Source organism: Eptesicus fuscus, chromosome 2, assembly GCF_027574615.1.
Source record: "Eptesicus fuscus isolate TK198812 chromosome 2, DD_ASM_mEF_20220401, whole genome shotgun sequence".
NCBI lineage: Eukaryota > Metazoa > Chordata > Mammalia > Chiroptera > Vespertilionidae > Eptesicus > Eptesicus fuscus.
The window spans coordinates 116,339,925-116,361,799 of NC_072474.1; the positions used below are offsets into that span (position 1 = coordinate 116,339,925).

At 66.4% G+C, this 21,875-nt stretch overlaps 2 protein-coding genes across 3 annotated transcripts in view; one reads left to right on the plus strand and one right to left on the minus strand.

Annotated features, from left to right (window-relative positions):
• SH3BP2 (SH3 domain binding protein 2) overlaps window positions 1-4,135 on the minus strand; it is a 34,026-nt gene extending 29,891 nt beyond the window's left edge. Inside the window, exon 1 of the mRNA XM_054708532.1 lies at window positions 4,023-4,135. The gene's annotated coding sequence lies outside the window, so the exon portion shown is untranslated. The remainder of the gene's footprint in view (window positions 1-4,022) is intronic.
• A 9,975-nt stretch (window positions 4,136-14,110) lies between these two features.
• TNIP2 (TNFAIP3 interacting protein 2) lies at window positions 14,111-21,273 on the plus strand. 2 transcript variants are annotated; one of them, XM_028159773.2, is made up of 6 exons: window positions 14,111-14,452; window positions 17,544-17,834; window positions 19,227-19,316; window positions 19,614-19,844; window positions 19,914-20,030; window positions 20,435-21,273. In XM_028159773.2, the coding sequence occupies exons 1-6, from the start codon at window positions 14,168-14,170 to the stop codon at window positions 20,693-20,695; spliced, it is 1,275 nt and encodes a 424-aa protein (XP_028015574.2). In that variant the 5' UTR covers window positions 14,111-14,167; the 3' UTR covers window positions 20,696-21,273. The 2 variants fall into 2 exon arrangements, with proteins under 2 accessions (XP_028015574.2, XP_054564520.1); XM_054708545.1 differs by having other exon boundaries at window positions 14,111-14,380.
• The last annotated feature ends 602 nt before the right edge of the window (window positions 21,274-21,875 follow it).

Consider the following 21,875-nt stretch of genomic DNA (forward strand, 5'->3'; position numbering starts at 1 on the left):
ACACCCAGCCCCTGTGCTGGACCCCCCCCCCCCCAGCCTGTCTGGCTTCTCCCACGCCCTTCAGAGCTCCGGCCGGTGCACCGGCCTGCCTGCTGCCCCCCCCGCCCCCCACAGAAGGCCCTCCTGGGTCCCATACGGCACCTCCTGCGCCAGCCTTGGGTGCTGCCCACTGGGAGGGGTGCCCGTCTATGAGGGGGGGGTGCATCTACATGGAGGCCCGGAGCGGGGCCCCCAGCCCCGGCCCAGCTGCCCTCAGTGCCCGGCTGGCGGGAACCCTGGCTGGGCAGGCCCTCCCAGATCCTCCCCAGAGGTCGGGGTCCTCTTTCTCAATCCTCTTCCTTCCCCAGCGACTTCCTGCCCCAGAAAGGGCACAGCGCCACCAACCACAGCACCTCACCCTCCCGGCTACACTCTCCAGAAAATGGGGAGACCCGTTTCCGGGAGCCCCTGCCCCGGGGCCCCGGACTCCAGGATGGGCTGGGGACTCCGAGGCAGAGGAGCAGGGTCTGCGGCCACAGCCGGGCCTCGCCGGTTGGTTACCCAGACGCTCCGGCTCTTGCCGCCCCCCAGCCCCTCCCCTGTGTGACAAGGAGCGGCACTGGGTCCCAGGCGGCAGAGTGCTGGGTGAGGTCCCAGAGCAGCCTCTACCTCCCTGGGGATGGGGTTGGAGAGAAGACAGGAGGTGGAGAGGAGGAGGACCGTGGGGGTTCACACAGACCCGGTCCTGAGACAGGGTGGTACACGGGGTGGCGGAGCTCGGTCCACGCCCCAGCACCACGGCTGCGACCGGAGCCGGCGGGCCAGCAGGGAGCTTGGTGGCTGTCGCTCCCGTGCAGCCCCCCAGCGCGGGCAGCGGCCATGCATCCCCAGAGCTTCCGGCCAGAGGGTGCCCGCACCTCCCTGCTGAGGCGGGAGACGGCCCGTCCATCCTCTGCCCACCGCGGTAAACCCGCCACCCGGGCCTCCTGCCCCGCCAGGCCCAGCACGGTCTGCCCGGCCATGTGGGGCAGCCCCGGCCTTCTGGCCTCAAATAGGAGGAGAGGCAGCAGCGGAGGTTGGGACCCTCAGGGTCCCAGGCGGTTTGGGGGATCGCAGAGGGACCCTCAGAGGCCCGGTGAGCACTGGTGTCCTGCGTGGCTCCCGGCGGCCCCACAGGCCACACTCCTGCACCGGCCTAGGGCTCCCAGGCCTGCTTTTCTGGATCCTTCCCCACCGCTCTCCTAAGGGGTGCAGATCTGACCTGGCCGCCCCACCTGAGGGCCTGGCTCCCTGGGACCCCAATCCCAGATCCACACTGTGGCTTGGGGGTGCACGGGCTGACCTCACCCTCAGCTCCAGCCCGTCTCCAGAAAGGACCAAAGAAAGGACCGGCCTCCATTTAGGACGGGGCCTCGAGGACGCCTGCAGGGCCTCAGTCCCCATCTGTGCGGCTTCGGGGTCCACCGAGGCCGGCAGCAGTGGTGGCCGCTGGAGCCCGGGGCAGGGGGCGGGCGGGGTGGAGAGGGGGGCCAGGGGGCCTGTGGTGGAACCGGACAGTTTCCAGAGAGGCTACGGCACAACGACCCGTTATTATCCGACCGAAGCCCTGCCCTCCTAACCCTGCCCCCCAACCCTAACCCCAACCCCACAGGCCTTCCAGGGCGAAGAGTGTGCTTGTCTCGAAGCTAAAGCGAGTTAGACACGGGCGGGGCCAACTGCAAAGGGCACCCTGCCAGCCCGGCCCTGCCCCAGCCGGCAGAGCCTGCGGCCCGGCCCGTGAGTCTGTCCCGTGAGCCTGCCCGCCCGCCCTGTGTGCGTGCCCGGTGTGCGTGCCCGTGAGCCTGCCCGCCCGCCCTGTGCGTGTGCCCTGTGCGCGTGCCTGTGAACCTGCCCGCCCGCCCTGTGTGCGTGCCCGGTGTGCGTGCACGGTGTGCGTGCCTGCCGGCGCTTCGCGTCTGCAGAAGCTTCTGGGTGCTCCAGTAAGATTTCCCCGGGAGAGCCCCACCCGCCTCCCCTGGCACAGGCCGCATGGGCACGCAGCTGTGACCCTGTCCTTCATGAGCTCCCGGTCGGGCAGCGGAGCCAGACAGGTAAACACAGCGGCCAGGAAAGGCTCTGAGACCCGCCCGGGGCCAGGGAGGGTGCCCTGAGCACAGACACTTACGCCTTTTATTAAAGTGCTTCCGCAGGAGCCGGTGGCCGGGAGGCCAGACAGGCTGAGCCGCTCCCTGTGGGCACCGCCAGCAGGCCTTGCCCTCTGCCCCGTGGGCCTGTCCACTCTGGGGTCCGTGCCTGGCCTGGGTCCTGGCACGCAGGGCGCCCGGCTCTATGCGAGGAGCAGGCACTGGCCTCAGCGTCCCCCCGCAGCTCCAAGGACAGCAGCCAGGAGCCGGCTGGCTCCCCAATCTGCTGCTCCTGCTGGACTCAGGCCTCTGCCCAGAGACCCGTGGGTGGGGACCTGGGAGCCTGCCCTTTGCCCAGGCTTCTCCAGTCCGGCCCCTCCCCCACCCCACCCCCAAGCAGAGGTGGCCCTGCCGTCCCAGCTGTTCACCCCGGGGCTGGGACACTGACCGGCCACCCAGCCCCTTGGAACCCACTACCACCTGAGGAGAAGGGCGCTCACTGCCCAGTGCTCAGAGGAGGAAGGCAAGTCGCGGCTGGTGAGTGGTGGCGGGCGGACTCAAACCCAGGGCCCCTGTGGCTTCCCATCTGCGGGCTTGCGCGCGGGCGTGCGCAGGCGCGTGCACAGGCGGGGAGGGATGGCGGCTGACTCAGCACCCACTTTCCTCCGTTCCTATGAACAGGAAGGGCCGTCCACCCTCCTCTCCCCCAGACCAGCCTCCGGGGCTCCGCCCTGACTCCTAGGCCTGAGGGGCTCTCCCAACAGGCGGGCCCTCGAGCAGCACCCCTTTTTCCGATGGCTGGCGGGACCGGCCTACCCCTCTGCCCAGGGTGTGCCCCAACACAGGGCATAGAGAAAAGCAAGGGGGGAGGGGATTTGACCGAGTCCTCACTCCTCCGAGGACCCCCCGGTGCCCTGGCCCCCCTGGAGCGAAGCCTTGGCTCGCAGGGGGCTCCTGCAGGGATGGGGGTGATGGGCACAGCGGGCGAGAAACAGGACGGGGAGCCCAGCCCCCTCCTCTGGGCCAGAGAAAGCAGGGCCGACCAGGGGCAGGGGCAGGGGCAGCGCCAGGCTGGACTTGAACCTGGAACCCTGCTCCCACTGCGGGGCTTGCCAGCCCTCGGCCCTGGGAACATCCTCTCCCACAGGCAGGTGACCCTGGAGCCCCTCGCGCCGGGCCAGGTTACCCCTCATCAGCAAGATCACAGGGCGGCCGCGCCCCGCAGTGGTCAGGGCCACTCAGCCGGCCAGCCCGCGGGCGGCACGGACGTGGCCACGCACAGGCGAGGGCAGGCCCGGGGCACGCAGCGCCCAGAGGGAGCAGCTGCCAGCACCCTCCTCCAGGGGAAGGAAGCCAAGGCCCAGAGCAGCAGGAAAGAGTGGGGTTGCGGGGAGGAGCCGAACCCACATGTGCGACGCTGTCCCCAACCCCCAACTCTCCCATCACTCTGCCGCCCCCGACACGCACTGCTCCCCGAACGGAGGGCGGGCTCCCCCACGGCACTTCAGGGAGAATCAGCTCCACAGGTGGCTCTTCTCCCCTTGGCGGAGCGGCGAGGGCAGGACCGTCCCGTCCGGGCGACCGGGGGGAGGTGGGAACCGGCTCCCGGCCTGAGTCGGGAGGCCGCGACGGGCGGGCCGTGTAATGGGCCCCGCGGAGGCCTTCCCGCCCCGGGGGCTGCGGTAGCGGAGTCAGGGCGACAGGGACGCGGGACCGACGCGACACCGCCGCCCCCCACGCCTAGGTCTCCGGGCGCTCCCTGCGCAACCCCGAACGCGCGCGCTTCCCGAGGCGAGGCAGGTGGCCCCGGGCCCCGCGCTGCCCGCCCCGCCCCCGCGGGCCCCCGGCGCCCTACGGCAAGGACTCCAGCCCTGACGCCCCTGGCGAGCCCGCCCATCCGCATCCCGCCGCCGCACTCACCGCCGAGGTTCTGCTCCAGGCCCGCGGGCTCCGCTTCCCGGCGGCCGGTCCCGGCTCAGCCTCCAGGGGCGCGGGCCGCCCCGCCTGCCTCCGGGAGCTCCATCCCACGCCCCGCCCGCCCCGCCCCCGCCAGGCCCCGCCCCTCAGCCAGGCCCCGCCCCGCCGGCCTCCTGGAGCTCCATCCCACGCCCCTCCAGGCCCCGCCCCTCCTGCAAGGCCCCGCCCCTCCCGCCCTGGCGCCCAGGTCCCGCCCGGCTCCAGGCTCCTCAAGGACTCCTCACCCGCGCATTGGTCCCCCTGGCGCAGCTAACGGGTCGTGGAGGTCCCAGGTTGGGTGCCGGGACCTCAGGGTGCAGGGACCCCCACCTTTCCCCACCCCCGCTCCCAGGGACAAGGCGGGTGTTGGCTGCAGGCGTGGACACGCTGGCCATGCACAGCACACAGCAGATGCTCAGTAAACGCAGATGAGAGGACAAACACAAACCAGTCTGTCCCTTGGGCGTGTCCTGCCGGTGTCACCGGGGCCTCCTGGGTGGCCTCAGCAGGCTGGGGGCAGGGCCCGGATGAACCCCTTCCGATAGAGGAGGATTTGCTGGGGACCCAACCGGTGGAACGCTCGCGGGCACCTCTCAGCCCCTTCCAAACTGGGACCAGCGCTTGGACCAGGCCTGACTCCCATGGCCCAGGGACCTGGCTCCAACACTGAGTCCCAGCAAACAGGCAGCTTTCACTCTGCCTTCTGGGAGGCTCTCACCAGCAAGACTTCTCCCCACTGCGGAGAGGGGGTGGCCACACCAGTCCCGCTTGAGGTTTAGACAACCCTGTGTAAGGGGCGGGACCTAGGAGGAAGGGGCTTCCTGCGAGGAAATGATGGGGGGACTCCTAGGGGCCAGGTAGGTGATGTGAGGGGTGGCAATAGATCGCAGGTGTTCTAGGGAGAGGGAGCAAGGCCTGCAAGCTGGTGAGCCTTTCAGAAAAGGGGCCCATGTCTGGGGGGAGGAGGAGGGGGGAAGGCTCATCCCCATGAGGTGTGGGGGATGGACCCCCAGTCCCAGGTCCCAGGAAGCCATGAGCTGGGGGAGGGCAGACTCTGGCCGGGCGTCCAAGGGGCTGGGGGGAGGGAAGAGGCCAACCCAGCAAAGGCTGAGCCCTGTCCGGGTCTGAGGCCAAGGTCAGGCCGCTGTGCTGCGCTGGGCACGAGGGGCCAGAGTCCAGCAGGGCTGGCTGATCCGGACCAGGCAGACATGTCAGGAACCAAGAGTCGGTCAAAGGATTAACTCTGACCTACTTCAGTAAGTTACTGAAACTAGGCCCACTTCCTCTTGCCTGAGGACAAAGCATTTCTTCTGTAGCCGCCCTTCAACCAGCCACACCCTTTATCTATAGTTACGACTTTAGATTATCTAGGTCAGCCCCCACCCCTCCTAGGCATCCACCCTTCTAGAAATCACATATAAGGAACGCTGTAAAAATAAAATTTTGAGGCTTGATCAGAATCCCCTTTGTCTTGCCTCCATTCTTTGCGTCCCTTGTCTGTCTCATTCTCTTAGGTGCGCCGCCTCGGTACCCCCGTTAGAAGACCCCGCAGGTCGGGGAAACAGACAGAGGGCCTTCAGGGGCTGGGGCTGGTCAGGCGAGGCCCTGACGGTCCCGAGAAGACTTGGCCAGGCCACGGGGTGCCCAGAGTTGTGACTGGACAGAGTTCGGGCCGGGTCACCGTTCCAGACCCGCTCAGCAACGGAGCCCAGCCCCCCAGTGAGACAGGCTTGGGGTCAGAGAAGTTAACCAGGCGAGGGGGGTGCGAGGCCAGAAAACCCAGTGGAAGAGACCAGGACTGCGGCTGGACTGCTGGGGGGGAGGGGCAACGCCAGGGGAGGGGCGGCCAGAGGTGGGTGAAGCCCTGGGAGAGTCTTCCGCCAACAGGGCCTCAGTTTCCCCATCTGTAAGGCAAGGGGTCCCACCTGCTGGAGAGTCAGCAGGAGAAGTGTGGGGGGAGGGGAGCAAGCAGAGCACCCGGCACCCCAGCCCTGCAGCCCCAGGGCTGACAGCTACGCACCCCGCCTGGGACTACAGGAGGCAGAGGCCAGAGGAGTGGGGCACCCGGGGGTGCCCACAGGGCTGGCGGGGCAGGTGGGTGGGGTGGGTCGCACCCCCTGGGGAGAGTGTGCGTATAGGTGAGCAGAGGCGAGGCCAGGGGTGAGGGCGGAGGTCTCTGACGAGCACCTCCACATTGAAGGCTCCAGGTGAGGCCCACTCCGGGATGATGGCTCCCCCGCCACGCCCATCGTGAGGGTGGGCACGGCTGCAACGGGCCCCAGAACAGAGGCAGCTGCGGTCTCGGGGTGGGCAGGAGCCCGCTAACAGCCATGTGCAGAGGGGGCATCACCTGCTGCTGGCTGGCTCCCCACCGCCCCGTAGCCTTGGGCTTTATGTGGCACCGGTGTGAGCCCTGGCCATGCCCAGAGCCACATCATCAGCACCAGCCTCTGTGCTGCCCCGGTCCACGGCCCACGGTCCACCAGGCCCACGGCCCACCAGGCCCACGGCCCACGGCCTGCTCGCCTCTTTCCCTGAGAGTCTACACGTTGCAGGTTTACCAGCCTGAAAGCCAGCACCTCATTTCCCAGCCTTCTCCCCGGGCTGCGACCTCGGAGCCTCCTGGAGGCCCGCCCCTCTGACCTGAAGTCCTGTCTGTCTGGGAAACCCAGTGGGTGCTCTCTGCCAAGCAGCCCGGAATCCTGCCCCTTCTCGGCCCGCCACACCCCTCATCTGCTCTCCAGCTCCTGCCCTGGCCGGTCACTGTCCAGTGAGACGACGTCACCTCTCCACACTGGACCCTCCCCACGTGAACGACCGAGTCCTCAGCACACACCCGCAGGACCCGCCGTCCCTCCCGGAGCTCCTCCCCCGGCCCTGCTCGGCGCTCAGCACTGGCCTCCCTGCTGCTCCTCCAGCCTCCCAGGCACTTCCCACCCCAGGGCCTTTGCACATGCTGTTCCCCCTGACCACGCCTCCCCCAGATTTCTGGGTGGCTCGCCTCCCCACGTCCCTCGGGCTCTGCTTCATGGTCACTTTGTCACACGACCTGTGTTCTCCCTCCCTGTCCCCCGCGGAACCCCTACACACGTTTTGTTACACTCAGGCCCCCCTGGGGCACCCCCACAGGCCCGGCCATGCTCGCCTCAGTCACCGCTGCTGCCCCAGGGCTCGGCCTGCCTGACCCAGACTAGATGCTCAATACATGGCTGAGTAAGCAGACGAGGCCTCAGGGGCAGCGCAAGGACAGGCAGGTGCAGGCAGAGCTGCCCACCTCAGTCCCTGTGTCCAGCGGACCCTGGAAGCATCAACCTTCTCACACCGCCCCCCCCCCCCCAGGAGTGGCCGCAGGGTCACACTGAGAGCTCCTCCTCAGGCAGGCCTGGGGGACAGGGACAGGGACAGGCCTGGGGGACAGGGGCAGGGGGACAGGGGGAGGGGCAGGCCTTCCCTGGGCAGGCCCAAGGCTGTGGCTACACCCTGACCCGCTGGCAGCCTGCTCAGTCGGGGGCTTTGGGGAACAGGTGCCCACCCATCCCCCAGCCCTAGTTCAGGGGAGGCCATTGGACCACACAGCCCACAGCGGGGAGGGGCAGGCTGGGATGGGGGCTGGCTGCTGGCCTCCAGCACTCTCTCCCACTGCCGTGCCCACCCCCACCCCTTCTTCTGTTGCTGGAACCAAGGGGCCAGCACGGGGGTGGGGCCGAGGGCCGGCCCTGGTGGTGGCTCAGGACATGGAGATGGGACGTCTGTTGGACTTGGAGTCAGAGCCCGGCAGCTGCCCCCCCCCCCCCTGCGCCCAGCCCCTGGCTTTGCTGCTGGGAGCCAGCTCAGTGTGGCTGCCCCAGGCCCCGCCTCCACCCAGCCCCACCCCCCACCGCGGGGCTGGCTGGGCTGCCTGGACCCATTCCCTGGGCTGGGCTCCGGGGCAGGTCCGCTGCCCACTGTGAGCACCCGAGGGCAGGCCTGCCCCGCTGCCCGTCATGGCCGGTGCAGGGGGACCCGTGGGTGGGCATCGGCTCCCTTCTCGGCCACCTGAGAGGGTGCGGGGCGACAGTCAGAGGGGGCTCCTGGGGACCGAGGGGCCAAGACCTGCAGACTTGGAAGGGCCCTGGAGCGTGAGGGAGTCCTGGGCTGGGAGGCCAACTCCAGGGCCAGCTGCCACCCCCTCCCCCTGCCCCCTCCCCGGCGGCTGCCCCCTGACTGCCGGCCCCGGCGCCCTCAGCACCCCAGCCTGGCCGGCTGCGCCTCGCCTGAGAGGTTGTTTGGGTGGAACTTGTACCCGGACGCACAGGCAGGCAGCCCCACCAGGAAGATCTATCTCCACACTCCCCGTGGGTGGAGGGCCCGGCCCACGCAGCTCCGGCTCTATTTTTATACCGACGCCCTGCCCTCGGCCCGGCCCAATCTGGGCCCTGAAGGGCCCCTTCTATTCTGGGGCTTCCGGCGCGCGGCGTGGAGGGTGGGTGGCTCACGGCGCCCTCGCCTTCCTCCTTCCAGACTCGGGGTTCCAGTGGCCCCTGTCCCCTACTCCCCAGCCCACGTGACCTCGGGGAAGGCCCTGGGGCCTGGAAGGGGAAGCTGTGGCCGGCAAGGCTGGGGCTCACTCACCCGGGGTCCCACCACCAGCTTCGGGTCGGGGCAGCCGTCCCCCCGCCAGGCCTGGGCCCTGGGACCAGGGACATGAGACAGGGTGTGAGGTGGCCGGTGTGACTGACCGTGGGGCCCCTGGGCCAGAGGCGGGGGTGCGGGACCAGAAGGCACTGGGCCCTCCCAGGCTGCTCTCCAGGCCCCGCTAGGCACCCGGGCCTCTCTGCCCTGTGGGTGCTGGTGGGTCTCCCCAACCTTCAGCACCTGCCCCGCCCAGGGGCCAGGGGACCCTCCCTGCCCTTTCCACCATCTATCCTCCCCTTTCCACCATCCATCCTCCCCTTCCCGCCGTCCATCCTCCCCTTCCCGCCGTCCAGCCTCCCCTTTCCGCCATCCAGCCTCCCCTTCCCGCCGTCCAGCCTCCCCTTCCCGCCATCCAGCCTCCGGGTGGTGCGCTTTGGCTGGATTCCCATTCCCCAGGGTCCCCAAACCATGACGGGCGGCTCTGGGTACCACCCCCTTCTCAGGGGCCACGCTATCCATCAGCCCAACTCCTGACACCCCTCCCCTCCGCCCTGGCTCAGTCCCAGCTCCCCCCAGCTCCCCTCCCCCCCCCAAGCCCCCCTCACCCCCCACCCCCGCCCTTCACTCGCTCAGGATGCAGGCTGCTTCTAGGCCGGTGATGGCGAACCTATGACACGGGTGTCAGCACTGACACGCGTAGCCATTTCTGATGACACGCGGCCGCAAGCCGAGGATGAAACATTTGCGACTAGAGTCTTGGAGTTAGTTTTTTCCTCAAAGTGACACACTACCCGAGTTACGCTCAGTTTTTGGCGAAGTTTGACACACCGAGCTCAGAAGGTTGCCCGTCCAGGCTCTGCCCCTCCCCTCCCCCGCGCACCCCCCTCCCCCCCACCCCGTGACAGGGGGCGCGGCGGGAGCAGGTGAACCTTCGGGGCGGAGCCGGGCCCAGCGCAGCCCTCGGCCTGACCGGGACTCCAGGGGCTGGGGGCTGGGTCCGCCTGGAGGGAGGCCCGCAGGCGGGCAGGGGCGCACGGGGCTGAGCCTGCCTGGTGGGGGCACCGCCGGCGCCAGGGCCCTCGCACCCCCTGGCTCTCCTCGCAGCCACAGGGGAGGGCGGCGCCTCCGTTTCCAGGAGAAAACCGGACTGAGGGGCGCCCGCTGGACGCGGCTCCGCCGGGGAGGTGGGGCCGCGCCTCTCTCTCCGCAGCCGGTCGGGGTGCCGGCTCCCCAGGCGGGCACCGCTCAGCGGCCCGGCCTTCCGGGGAGAGAAGGGCCCGGCCGGGCCTCAGGAGGCAGCGGCGGGTGTCTCTCCCTCTCCCTTCCTCTCTCTAAAAGCAACAGAAAACATTATTTTTTAAAGAAAGGCTCCAAGCATGCGCCGAGGGAGCGGGGCCGCCGAGACCCTAGACAGGTGACCGTCAGCGACAAGGCGGCCCGGGGCTCGGTCCGGGGGGGCCTCACCGCGGGGTCCGGGCTGGTGCCGGCCGAGGGCGCCGGGGCGGCGGGAGGCGGACCAACCCTGAGTCTCACATCGAGGTGTCCCTCTGCCCCCCCCTCTCTCTAAGGTCAGTCCGGGGGGGGGGGACCAGCAACACCGCACACCGGACAGCCTCCCCCAACGGGAGCCGCCGCGCTCACGGGGGCGGGGGCGGCGCCTCTCCCTTCCCGGGCCACCGGCGCTGGGACGCGGCTGCCCCACTCGTGACCGAGCCACGCGGCGCGCAGAGGCCGTCTCCGCCCCCGCAGTCGGAGCTCCGGGCCCAGCGCCGCCGCGCGGTGGGGACCGGCCGCTCCCGCTCGCCGTCGGGCGGACCCTCGGAGGCGCAGGTCCCGCCTCCACGGCAGGCCCCGCCCCGCTTTCCGCCCGCCTTTCGGGTTCACCTTCCCCTCCCCAGACTCCCCGCCGCTCCCGCCGAGCCCGGGACCTCGGCGCCCAGCCCGCCCGGCGCGCGGCCCCAAGCACTCCGCTCCCCGGGCTCGGCCCCTTGGTCCGCCGCCTCCACTCGCCACATCCTCCCGGGGCCCTCCCACTGCGCCCCGCGCCCTACACCCCTCAGCGCCTCTTCCCTGGCCCCCAGCGCCTACATCCCGCAGCCTCACAGCCCCGGGCGCAGGGGGGACAGGGCGCAGGGCGGACAGGGCGCAGGGGGGACAGGGCGCAGGGGGGACAGGGCGCAGGGGGGACAGGACGCAGGGGGGACAGGGCGCAGGGCGGACAGGGCGCAGGGGGGACAGGACGCAGGGGGGACAGGGCGCAGGGGGGACAGGGCGCAGGGCGGGCGGCGGGCAGGGCGCGGGGCGCAGGCTGGCGGCTGACTGGGGCCTTATCTTCTGAAAACATCGGTCCTCGCTGTCACTTTTTAATTTGTCATTGATTTGAGAGATTTACTAGTATTTATGCATTTATTGGTTGCTTCTTTTTCTTCAAGTTTATTTTTGTTTTGTTTTGCTTTTCAAAAAGTATATTTTTTATTAATTTCAGAGAGGATGGGAGAGGGAGAGAGAGAAACATCAGTGATGAGAGAGAACCACGGATCGGCTGCCTCCTGCACGCCCCACCCTGGGGATCCAGCCGGCCACCCGGCCAATGCCCTTGACGGAGAATCGAACTGTGACCCCCTGGTTCACGGGTCGATGCTCAACCACTGAGCCACACCGGCCAGGCCATTGGTTGCTTCTTGTAAGTGGCCTGACCACGGATCGAACCCGCAACCTTAGCACATCAGGAGAATGCCCCAACCAACTGAGCTACCCACCCAACCAGGGTCTTTTAAACATTTTTACAGGAGTTTGTTTGAGCCAAACTGGTGACACGTGCGGGGAGCAAGATCTCAAGCTCCGGGGGAAGTGTGGCTGAGTGCAAATCCCAGCCGGGAAAGTGCGCTGCCGAATGCTGAGGAGCGTCGCCGGCTTTGGGGGGTCTGCAGCCACCCCACGGCCCCCTGTGTGTTCCTCTTGTTCCTCCCTGAGGCTGGGGGCTCGCCTTGCCCGTGTCCTGAAATCCCTCCGGCACCTGGCGGCCGCTGCTCAAGCCGAGAGGACGTGGCCCCGGGTCCTGACTACTCAGGTTTTCGGGAGAAATGCCCTCGAGGGCCAGCCTCGAGGGGCGGGTGAGGCCGGCTTCCGCCCTGAGGGTGGGTGGGTGGGGCCAGGCTGGGGGCTCAGCTCTGAGCGTGCACTGGGCTCTCGGTTGTGTATGTTTGTTGTTGGTAACCCTCACCCGGGGACATTTTCCCACTGATTTTAGAGAGAGTGGAGGGGAGGGAAAGACAGAGACATAGATCTGAGAGAAACACATCGATTGGTTGCCTCCTGCACGTGCCCGGACCAGGGCCCAGGCTGGGGAGGAGCCAGCAACCGAAGTATGTGCCCTTGACTGGAATCGAACCCAGGACCCTTTGTTCCACAGGCCAACGCTCTACCCACTGAGCCAAACCGGCTAGGGCCGGACTCTTGTTTTCATCATGGACCCTCCCCCTCCATGCTGATGTCCCAACAACAAACATACACAACCAAGAGCCCAGTGCAGGTCAGAGCTGAGCCCCCAGCCTGGCCCCACCCACCCTCCCTCAAGGCAGAAGCCGGCCTCACCCGCCCCTCGAGGCTGGTGTCGAGGGCATTTCTCCCGGAGATCAAGGAAGACAAAGATCACTATCTTCCAACCTGCTTCTTCTAGTTCAGGGTCACAAGCGGCCGGTCCTCCCGACAGCTCAGGGCGCAAGGCTCCTGGGCCCCCACCCAGACAGGACGCCCTTCCACGGCAGGGGCCCCACACCCACGCCCACACTCACCCGCCTGGGACAATACGGACATGCCATTCACCTCACAATGTAACCTGTGCACTTGGTTGAGATGTGGGAAGAAACACACACACACACACACACACACACACGGATCACAGGTCAATTCCAGAAAGTGGTCCCAGCTGGGAAACGACTTTTTTCTCGTCAACGTTATAATTAAGGAGGAGGTTATTGGAGGACCAGCCGTACATTTTTAAAAATTGATGTCAGAGAGGAAGGGAGAGAGACAGACAGAAACATCAATGATGAGAGAGAATCGTGGATCCGCTGCCTCCTGCACGCCCCCCACTGGGGATCCAGCCCGCCACCCCGGCCTGTGCCCTGACCGGGATGGAACCGTGACCGCCTGGTTCACAGGGCGGCGCTCAGCCCCTGAGCCGGCGGCGGGGCCTGCTGTGCGTCCTCACCTGGGGCCTAGAATGGAGGAGCCGCAGGTGGAGTCTCAGGGGCAATTCCTCCATCGTTGTGCTGGGTGGGAGCGCCCCCTGGTGGCCGCCGCCTCGGTGTTGGCGCGGTTTCCTTACTGATCTTCCCGGTGACCTGCCCCAGGTTACAGCCAAGTGCGAGCCACGAAGAGCCGCGCTCGGAGCTCTCCGTTTCTCCGCACCGCCTGCGCCCAGAAGGTGGGTGCCCTGCACGAGGACGGGCGGGCGCTGAGCGCGCCACGCTCTCCCCACCTCGCCCCTGCCAGGCGCAGGCCTTTCCTCCCAGAGGCTCAGCCCAGCTCGGCTAGGAAGGGGCAAAGGGGTAAAAGCGGGGTGCAGCTCACGGGCCGGACGAGGAGGGCACCCGCACAGGCAGCGCAGCGGTTCTGCCGGAGGAAACCTGGGAAAGACCGCACAGACCCAACGCTGTATCCACTGAGCTTGGGCCTCATCGTGGGCAAAACTCAGACCCTGAAGAAGAAACCGGGCGTGGCGCTGCGGACGCCCCGGGAGCGGGTCTGGGAGCTGGGACAGGAAAGGGTGCTGGGAAGCGGGCGTGCGAGGCCAGCTCCCTGCGGACTTCCGCTGCGGGAGGAAGACGCGTCCCTGGAGAAGGGCGTGAGGGGTGGTAGGCACCTCGCTAGGCTCAGCTCTGGGCCCGTCTCTGTCCCTGTGGCTCCAGGAGCCGACCGGCGTGCAGCTGGGGGATGTGGGTCCGCGCTCAGGTCCCACACTTGGGGTCGTTTCTGGTCCCCCCTTTCTCTCCCATCAGGAGCTACATCCGAGCCCGCCCAACCCCTGCCCGCGTCCGGGCCCGATTCTCCGAAGACTCCCCCGAAGCGGGGGGTGGGGCCGCCGGGATAAGCCCGCCCCGCGTGTGCGGACACCACAGGCCGGGACCGGACGGGGGACCGCCTGGCTCAGGGCGGCGGGCGGGCCCTCGGTCCCCGGGGGCGGGCCCCGGCACTAGGAAGTGGGCGTGGCCGGCACTCGGCGGTGGGCGGGGTCGAGAATGGGCGGGTCCTGGGTCCCCGGGGGCGGGCCCCGGCACTAGGAAGTGGGCGTGGCCTGCACTCGGCAGTGGGCGGGGTCGAGAATGGGCGGGTCCTGGGTCCCCGGGGGCGGGCCCCGGCACTAGGAAGTGGGCGTGGCCGACACTCGGCGGGGGCGGGGCTCGCAAACAAAGTTCCGGGAGGTGGGCGTCCGGCCCGCCCGGCGCGGAAGTGGCCCGAAGCCGTGCGCCTCCCGGTCGGGGCCCGCAGACATGTCGTCGGGGGACGCGGGGCCCGGCGGGCGGGAGGGGGCCCCGCGCGCGGCCGCCGCTCTCTGCGGCCTGTACCACGAGGCGGGGCAGCAGCTGAGGCGCCTGCAGGAGCAGCTGGCCGCCCGGGACGCCCTCATAGAGCGCCTCCGCGCCCGCCTGGCCGCGCTGGAGGGCGACGCGGCGCCGTCGCTCGTGGACGCGCTGCTGGAGCAGGTGGCGCGCTTCCGGGAGCAGCTGCGGCAGCGGGAGGGCGGCGCCGGCGCCGTGGAGGCCGCGCTGCGCCAGGTGCGCCCGCAGGCCGGGCGGGCGCGGGTCCGGGGTGCGTGTGTGGGCGCGAGGCCCGCCTGGGCGGAGGGTGTCTGCGGCCCTCGGGGGAGTCACTTGGGAGCGGTCGGCAGGCAGGCAGCTCCTGGACTCCGTGCTGCCTCCCCGTCGTCCGTCTCCGGGCAAACTCGGCGCCACTGGCTGGACCCTCCCCTCTCTCATCACCTCCGGCGCCCCCCCCCCCCCCAATCTCTGTGTCTGATTCGTTTGGTTGGTCCCTTGTTTTGTTCTTCACAGACATAGACAGAGGAGATCTCTCTTCCCTCTCACGGGCACTGCCAATGCACACAGGGCCCGGCCGTGTGGCTCAGGGGTTGAGGGTGGGGTCAGGGCACATGCCCCGTTGCTCGGGATCCCCCATGTGGGGCCTGCAGGGGGGAGCAGAGCAGTGATTCTCTCTGGTCATTGATGTTTCTCTCCTTCTCCCTCTCCCTTCCTCTCTGAAAGCAATAGAAAAATACTTTTTAAAGTGCAGAAAGGATCAAGAAAGGCTGGTTTCTGTCTTTATGAAGCTCATATCCTCATTGAGTAAGTAGACATTGTAGAAACAATCTACTGCCTGTCGAACTATTACATGGGTGTGTAGCAGCGGAGTGTGTGGGGGAACATAACGGAGAGGAGTGTGGGGAGAACACGGGAGGTGGTTGCAGGTTAGATGGGGCACGTTGCGGCGGCCTTTACTGCCACGTAAAGTTGGTGATTGCATGCTGTGTCACACGAGGCTATGCAGAGACCGTCAAGACCCACTGCCTGCCCTTCACATCGCAGGTCATACGTGCACATAGGTGCTCGCTCCTGGAAGCAGGTTGTGAGAGGGATGGAGGAAGGTGCAGGGGGAAGTACTGGATGTAGGATAAGTATGGAACTAGGCCAACGTAAGTTTCCAGCCCAGGACTCTGGTTCTATAGTGTAAGCTGCTTTTTTCCTTTAGACATAATTGATACATTAATTTCAGGTATACAACATGATTTGATATTTGTATATACTGTGAGATGTTCACACTAAATCTAGTTCATTCTTTGACCAATTTTTAAAAAATATTTTTATTGATTTCAGAGAGGAAGGGAGAGGGAGAGAGAGATAGAAACATCAATGATAGAGAGAATCATTGATCAGCTGCCTCCCGCACGCCCTCCATTGGGGATTGAGCCCGAAACCCAGGCATGTGCCCTTGACCGGAATCAAACCCGGGACCCTTCAGTGCGCAGGTCAACGCTCTATCAACTAAGCCAAACCAGCTAGGGCTCACTGACCAATTTTCATGTTTAACCAACCTTGCATTCTAGGAAAAGAACCCCACCTAGTCATGGTGTGGAAGCCTTTTAATGTGTTGCTGAGTTTGGTTTGCTAGTATTTTGGTGAGAATTTTTTGCTCATTGTTCTAGGAACATTGGGCTGTAGGTTTGTGAGTGTCTTTGTCTTGCTTTGGTATCAGGGTAATACTGGCATCATAAATACAGGAAGTATTCCCTCCTCTTCCGTTTTTTGGGAAAACTTGAGAATTGGTATTAATTCTTAAATGTTTGGTAGAATTCACCTGTGAAGCTATCAGTTCCAGGTCTTTTTTTTTTTTTATTTTTTACAGAGAGGAAGAGAGAGGGATAGAGAGTTAGAAACATCGATCAGCTGCCTCTTGCACACCCCCTACTGGGGATGTGCCTGCAACCAAGGTACATGCCCTTGACCGGAATCGAACCTGGGACCCTTGAGTTCGCAGGCCAACGCTGTATCCACTGAGCCAAACCGGTTTCGGCTCCAGGTCTTTTTTAATTAAAAACGTATTGATTGGTTTTAGAGAAACGCTGAGTTTGTTGTTCCACTTATGCATTTACTGGTTGCTTCTCATATGGGCCCTGACAAGGGATGGAACCACAGCCTTGGCATATTGGGACGGCACTCTGACCCACTGAGCTGCCCGGCCAGGGCCTTCACTGACATTTGAAAGCTGATTTTTAAGACAAAAATATAAGGCTGGCAAGTCCTTCAGAGTCAACCACACTCACCCTACAGATGGCCGTGTGCCGGCGGTTTTGTGTGTGTTGTGACCAGGTTGAGGACAGAGCCCAGTCGTAACCAGACAGCGCCAGGCCTGGGGCATGCAGACAGAGTGCCCCTGGGAAGCTCTGTGAACTGCCCCACCCCCCACGCCCACCCCTGGCCCAGGGCCGTGCTGCTCATTGTTTGCAGAGAGGCTGGCTCCCTCTGACCAGTGAGGAAGGATGCTTAGAAAGCAGGTCCTGCCCGGGTCCTCCAGCCCCGGGAGGACGTGAGGGAGCTGCAGCGGACGGAGGCGGGGAGGCTGGGCGGCCGGTACCGCCGCCTCCTCACCTGGTCACCCCAGCAGCTGCCCTCACCCCATGGGCCTCCGCGTGCCCGTCTGTAGAAGGGGAGACGTAGGAGCTGCCGCTCGGGGTGTGTGGAGATGGTGCGGTTGGCGGGATGAGGACTGAGCGCGCCGGGGCTCGGTAGGGACTTAGGAGTTTGTCACGTCGGTGGTGCCGCGGGAGCCTGGCCTTCTGTCTTGTGTTGGCTGTAGAAGTCCTTCTGTCGCATGTGGTATGGTCTGTGTAATGAGTGTTTTATGTACCAGCACGCACCGGCACTGACTGAACCCGTGTCAGACGGGACAGGACAAGGCCGGTGCGGTCACGCTGCTGGAGCGGCGGCTTCTGCTCGGAGTAACGGACATCAGTGAACGGGGCGCAGGGCCGCTCTCTGCCTGTGTCTGTCCGGAAGGTGCCACTCCCGCCTCTGCCTCCCTCTTCTCACAGGGACACTGTCGTCTATGAGGGGCCTCTCGTCCAGCATGACTTCCCCTAACGGTCTCTGTCACGATCCCATTTCTAAGCCAGGCCACATGCCCAGTGCGGGGCTGGGCCGGGGCCGCTCGCCGCCGTAAAGGCCGCCGGACTTGCTGGTGAAGACCGTGAGCCGCGGTTTCCCTGGCACGTGAGCCGTCGCCTAGTGACGGGGGCAGGCGGCTGCTGCTGCTGCGCGACACGCGTCTTGGACGTGCCTCTGCGGCAGTGACTGCTTCTCCATCTCCCGACAGGAAATCGAGAGGCTGTCCGAGCAGCTGGCAGCGAAGGAGAGGGAGACGCAGCGGCTCAGCCGGCCGGGGCCGGGGCGCGAGGAGGAGGAGGAGGAGGAGGAGCTGGCCCAGCTGCGGCGGCGGGTGGCGGAGGAGGAGCGGGCGCGGGCCACCACTGACACCCTGTGCCGCTCCCTGGCCGACGAGACCCGCCAGCTGCGGAGGACTCTGGCCGCCACGGCCCACATGTGCCAGCACCTGGCCCGCTGTCTGGAGGCACGGCAGGGCGCCCCGGGGGAGCAGAGGCCTGAGGTAGGTGCGGCGGGGGCGCGGCGTGGTGAGGCGTGGGCAGGCCAGGACCTGCCCGCAGGACCCCCCCCTCCAGTCACCGAGGCAGAGCCCGCCCTCAGGGCTTCCTTCTAAAACGATGGGACAAAAGATAAATAAAAAGAAGGAAAAAATAAAAGAAAAACAATTAAAGAAGAGAAGAAAATAAAATCAAATAAACAATGGGACACGCGGAAGGCGACAGGAAAGCTGGGCTGGGGCGCCCTCTGGGCCTGGGCCGGGCCGGGGCTGGGCAGTGCGGGGCTGGGCAGTGCGGGGCTGGGCAGTGCGGGGCTGGGCAGTGCGGGGAGGCAGTGCGGGGCTGGGCAGTGCGGGGAGGCAGTGCGGGGCTGGGCAGTGCGGGGAGGCGAGGCGGTGCTCCACTGTCCGCGCAGAGGACTGAGCGCAGCCCTCTGGGCCCTGCGTCTGAGCCCCGGGGGCAGGCTGGGCCGCCATCTCTGAAGCCGGCCTCCGGGCACGTCCAGCCAGCAGCGCGGCTCCAGCCCCCTCATCAGGGAAGTGAGGACGGGCCGGGCAGGGCTGGGCTGTGGCTGCGAGTGGGGCGGTGGGGTGGGGGGGCAGTGAGGGTTTCAGCATGAGGCATCTCCTCAGATGGAGCCACAGGGGCTCCTGAGGGGGCGATGGCCGAAGCCTGCTGTGCGGGGAGGCTGGGCTCCCGCAGGCGGCCCCTCCTGCGCTCAGCTTCACGGGGGGGCCCTCCGCCTGAGAACCGCGCAGCTGGGGGGGCTCCCAAAAGGGAACCGCAGCGACACGTGTGTCAGACTCCAAAGGAACGTGCCCTGGGGAGGCGTGGGAGTTACTGTCCTTTCCCTGTGGAGCCAGGGGCCAGGCCTGGGGTCGGCCGGGGCTGCGTGGGCGTGGGGCAGGGCCGGGCAGGGCCCCGCAGCCACAGGCAGCATCACTTCCCAGCCCCGGGCTCGGCTGAGTCATGGGGCTTCCCCAGCTCGGGGTGAGGCCAGCACTTCCTGGGGTTCACGGGGAATTCTCCAGAACCTGTCAGCAGGGCCCGCGCTGTGCTGTGCTGGCCCAGGCAGGCTCTCGAGGAGCCGGGGGACCCTCCCTGAGCGTCTCCAGCTAGGTCTGCCCTGTGAGGGCTGCTCTGGGAAGTGGCTCTGGGTGCGACACCCCTGATTCTGCGTGAAATGGACCCTGAGTGTCTGGAGACCACGGGGTCGAGGGCTTGGAAGGGGTGAGCCCGGTGGACAGTGGGCTCAGCCTCCTGCCCTGCTGACGGGTGATGGTGGGAGGTGGTGTGTGGCCCGGCCCCAGAGGGGGGTGGGCCTGGGTCTGGCTCCTTCCCCTCTGCTGCACGTGACTGCACATCTGGTGACGAGTCCGCTCCGTGTTCCTGTGCAGCCGGAACAGGCAGGCAGGGACGCCTCTGTCCAGGCTGCTGTGCAGAAGCTCCAGGAGGAAAACCGGCTGCTGAAGCAGAAGCTGACTCACGTGAGTGCCCGGGTGCGTTCGGGGAGCTCCGGGGAGCCGCAGGCTCTGCCCTCGGGCCACTCTGGCTGACAGCCTTTTCCCCAAAAGGACGAGCAGAACTCTTCCTGTGGTTCCCACGCCCAGTTCCCGTGTCCATAGCAGGGGCCGGAGTCACTGTCCCGACGGCCCCCGAGGCAGGAAACGGGCACTTGTGTTAAAGCGCTGCTTGTGCCGAGCGAGGAGAGGCCCCTCCGTTGACAGGAACGCCTCCCTCGGCTCCTCCTCGCCCTGCCAGCCGCTCACTGCCCCCGCCCGCAGGTGGAAGACCTCAACGCCAAGTGGCAGCGCTACGATGCCAGCAGGGATGAGTATGTGCGGGAGCTGCGGGCCCAGCTGCGGGGGCTGCAGGCTCCCCAGCCCGAGGCGGAGCTGATGAGGAAGGAGATTGCCAGGCTCAACAGGCAGCTGGAGGAGAGGATCGGCGAGTGTGCAGGGGCCGCGAGGGAGCTGGCGGCGGCGCGGGAGCGGGCGGAGATGCTGGAGCAGCAGGTAGGACGGGGCCGGACAGGCGAGGCCGCCCGGTGCCGCTGGTGAGGGCTGAGGGCCTGCTCTCCTCAGGTCCTCGCCTACAAGGACGACTTCACGTCGGAGCGGGCGGACCGGGAGCGGGCGCAGAGCAGGGTCCAGGAGCTGGAGGACGCGGTGGCGGCCCTGCAGCGCCCGGCGCGCAGACAGGTGGGTGTGAGCGCTCAGGCCTCTCTCCTTCCCACAAACGCCAAGCCCTCTGTCTGCTCAGACCCATTTCCCGCCCGGCAGAGCCGCCCCGGCACCTGGCACGGGCGCGGTGGTGGAGACAGCCTCCCGTGGTCCTCTGTGTGGAGGAGGCTGGCGTGGGGCGTGACAGCAGGTGGCCGTCCCAGGCTGTCCGCTCCGGTGCTCGCTGCCATGCACCCGGAGCACGCCCGTACCCAGGAAGCCCCTTGGCCTCTGCTCTTCCTCCTGCCACCTCTGCTGTTCTCTTTGGGCTCTGGGCCAAGTAGGAAGCAGGGCGAGGGGTGCACGCCCCCCTCGAGGATGGGTGAGCCGAGACGGGCGTGGTGGCCTCTGCACAGCATGTACATCCTCTGCCTTTTCTCCAGGACCCCCAAGAGCCAGGCTCCTGCCGGATCCACACGGGGAGCAAAGCACCCAAGCACGCAGAGACCAAGGCTTTGGAGTGTGTGGTGCCTGGTGGCCAGAGGCCTGTGTCTGCAGCCCAGGGCCTGGCCCCTGCCGAGGGCGGGTGCCCCGGAGCTGCCCGGAGGGGCCAGGGGGACCTGCAGTGCCCACACTGCCTGCAGTGCTTCAGCGACGAGCAGGGCGAGGAGCTCTTCAGACACGTGGCCGAGTGCTGCCTGTGAGCCCAGGCGGGGCCAGGCGGTGCTCTCGGCCCCGACAGCGGGACCCCGAGATCCGGGCGGAGGGTGCTCTGGCCTTCACCTTGGTCCCCCTCGGGCTTGGAACAGAGGCTGGACTTTGGGTCCCCAAGCTGTCAGGCCGGGGCCGGAGCAGGAGCTCACAGGCCAAGGTGATGGCCCTGCCCCCGCCTGCACCTGGGACGCTGCATCTCACGGGAATAGGTGGCTGCCCGAGGGAACCACCCGTTGGGTCCCCAGGGTGGAAGGGCACCCCAGGTTTTAGAGCGGAGCACTGCGGCTGTGTGTCCATCGTGGGGCCCACCTCGGCCTCGGCAGAACCGTGGAGCACACTGCATTGCTTAGTGGCTGTCACACGACCAGAGGTTAGAGCCGTCTGCATTGTAGCCACTGATTTTCATAATAAACGCATTCGCTGCAGTGGCTGCTGAGGCTGCAGGGCGGGGCCTGGGCGAGGGGCCCAGCAGCACTTCAGTGGGGCAGGAGCCGGACCAGCAGATGGAGGCGCTCCTGCTTGCCACCTCCCGCTGAGGCGGGGCTGCTCGCCGGGAGCGGCTGGGACAGACTTCAGCCCGGGCTTCTGTCCGGCCGGCCCAGGTGCTGGAGCCCCGCACCCCGCTTCTCCCGGCGTAGCTCTGGCCGTTCCTCCTCAGATGCCCTCGCGCTCTCGCCTGTGGGTCTGTCCAGGGCTTCTCATTTCTTTACACGCTGCACGTGCATCAGCCAGAGAACTCCTGAGAAACGGCCAAGTGGGCGGGGCCATGGTCTGATACCAAACTGGACTGCGAGGCTGCGGCCACCAAAGCAGATCGGCAGCAGCACCACCGTGCGGGCCAGTGGGACGGCCGCCAGGTAAAGCCCGCTCAGGGCGGTTCCCCTGACAGAGGAGGCGAGAACACGGGGTGAGCCAATGCCAGGCGCACCGGTCAATAACGCGGATGTTTAAATAGATGGACTTACACATGGTGACATACATGCGATTTGATATGTATGCTGTTTTGTATTGACAACAAGCTTCAAAACTTCGTATGTCAAATTTGCTGAAGGTGTTAACATCATAGATATTTTTACACATAAAAATGTTGAATTTCGTGCCAAAAAAGGAGCATTTTAATTCATTATTTTATTTTGAAGAAAAGTGCTGCTGAATACTTCGGGAAGCTTA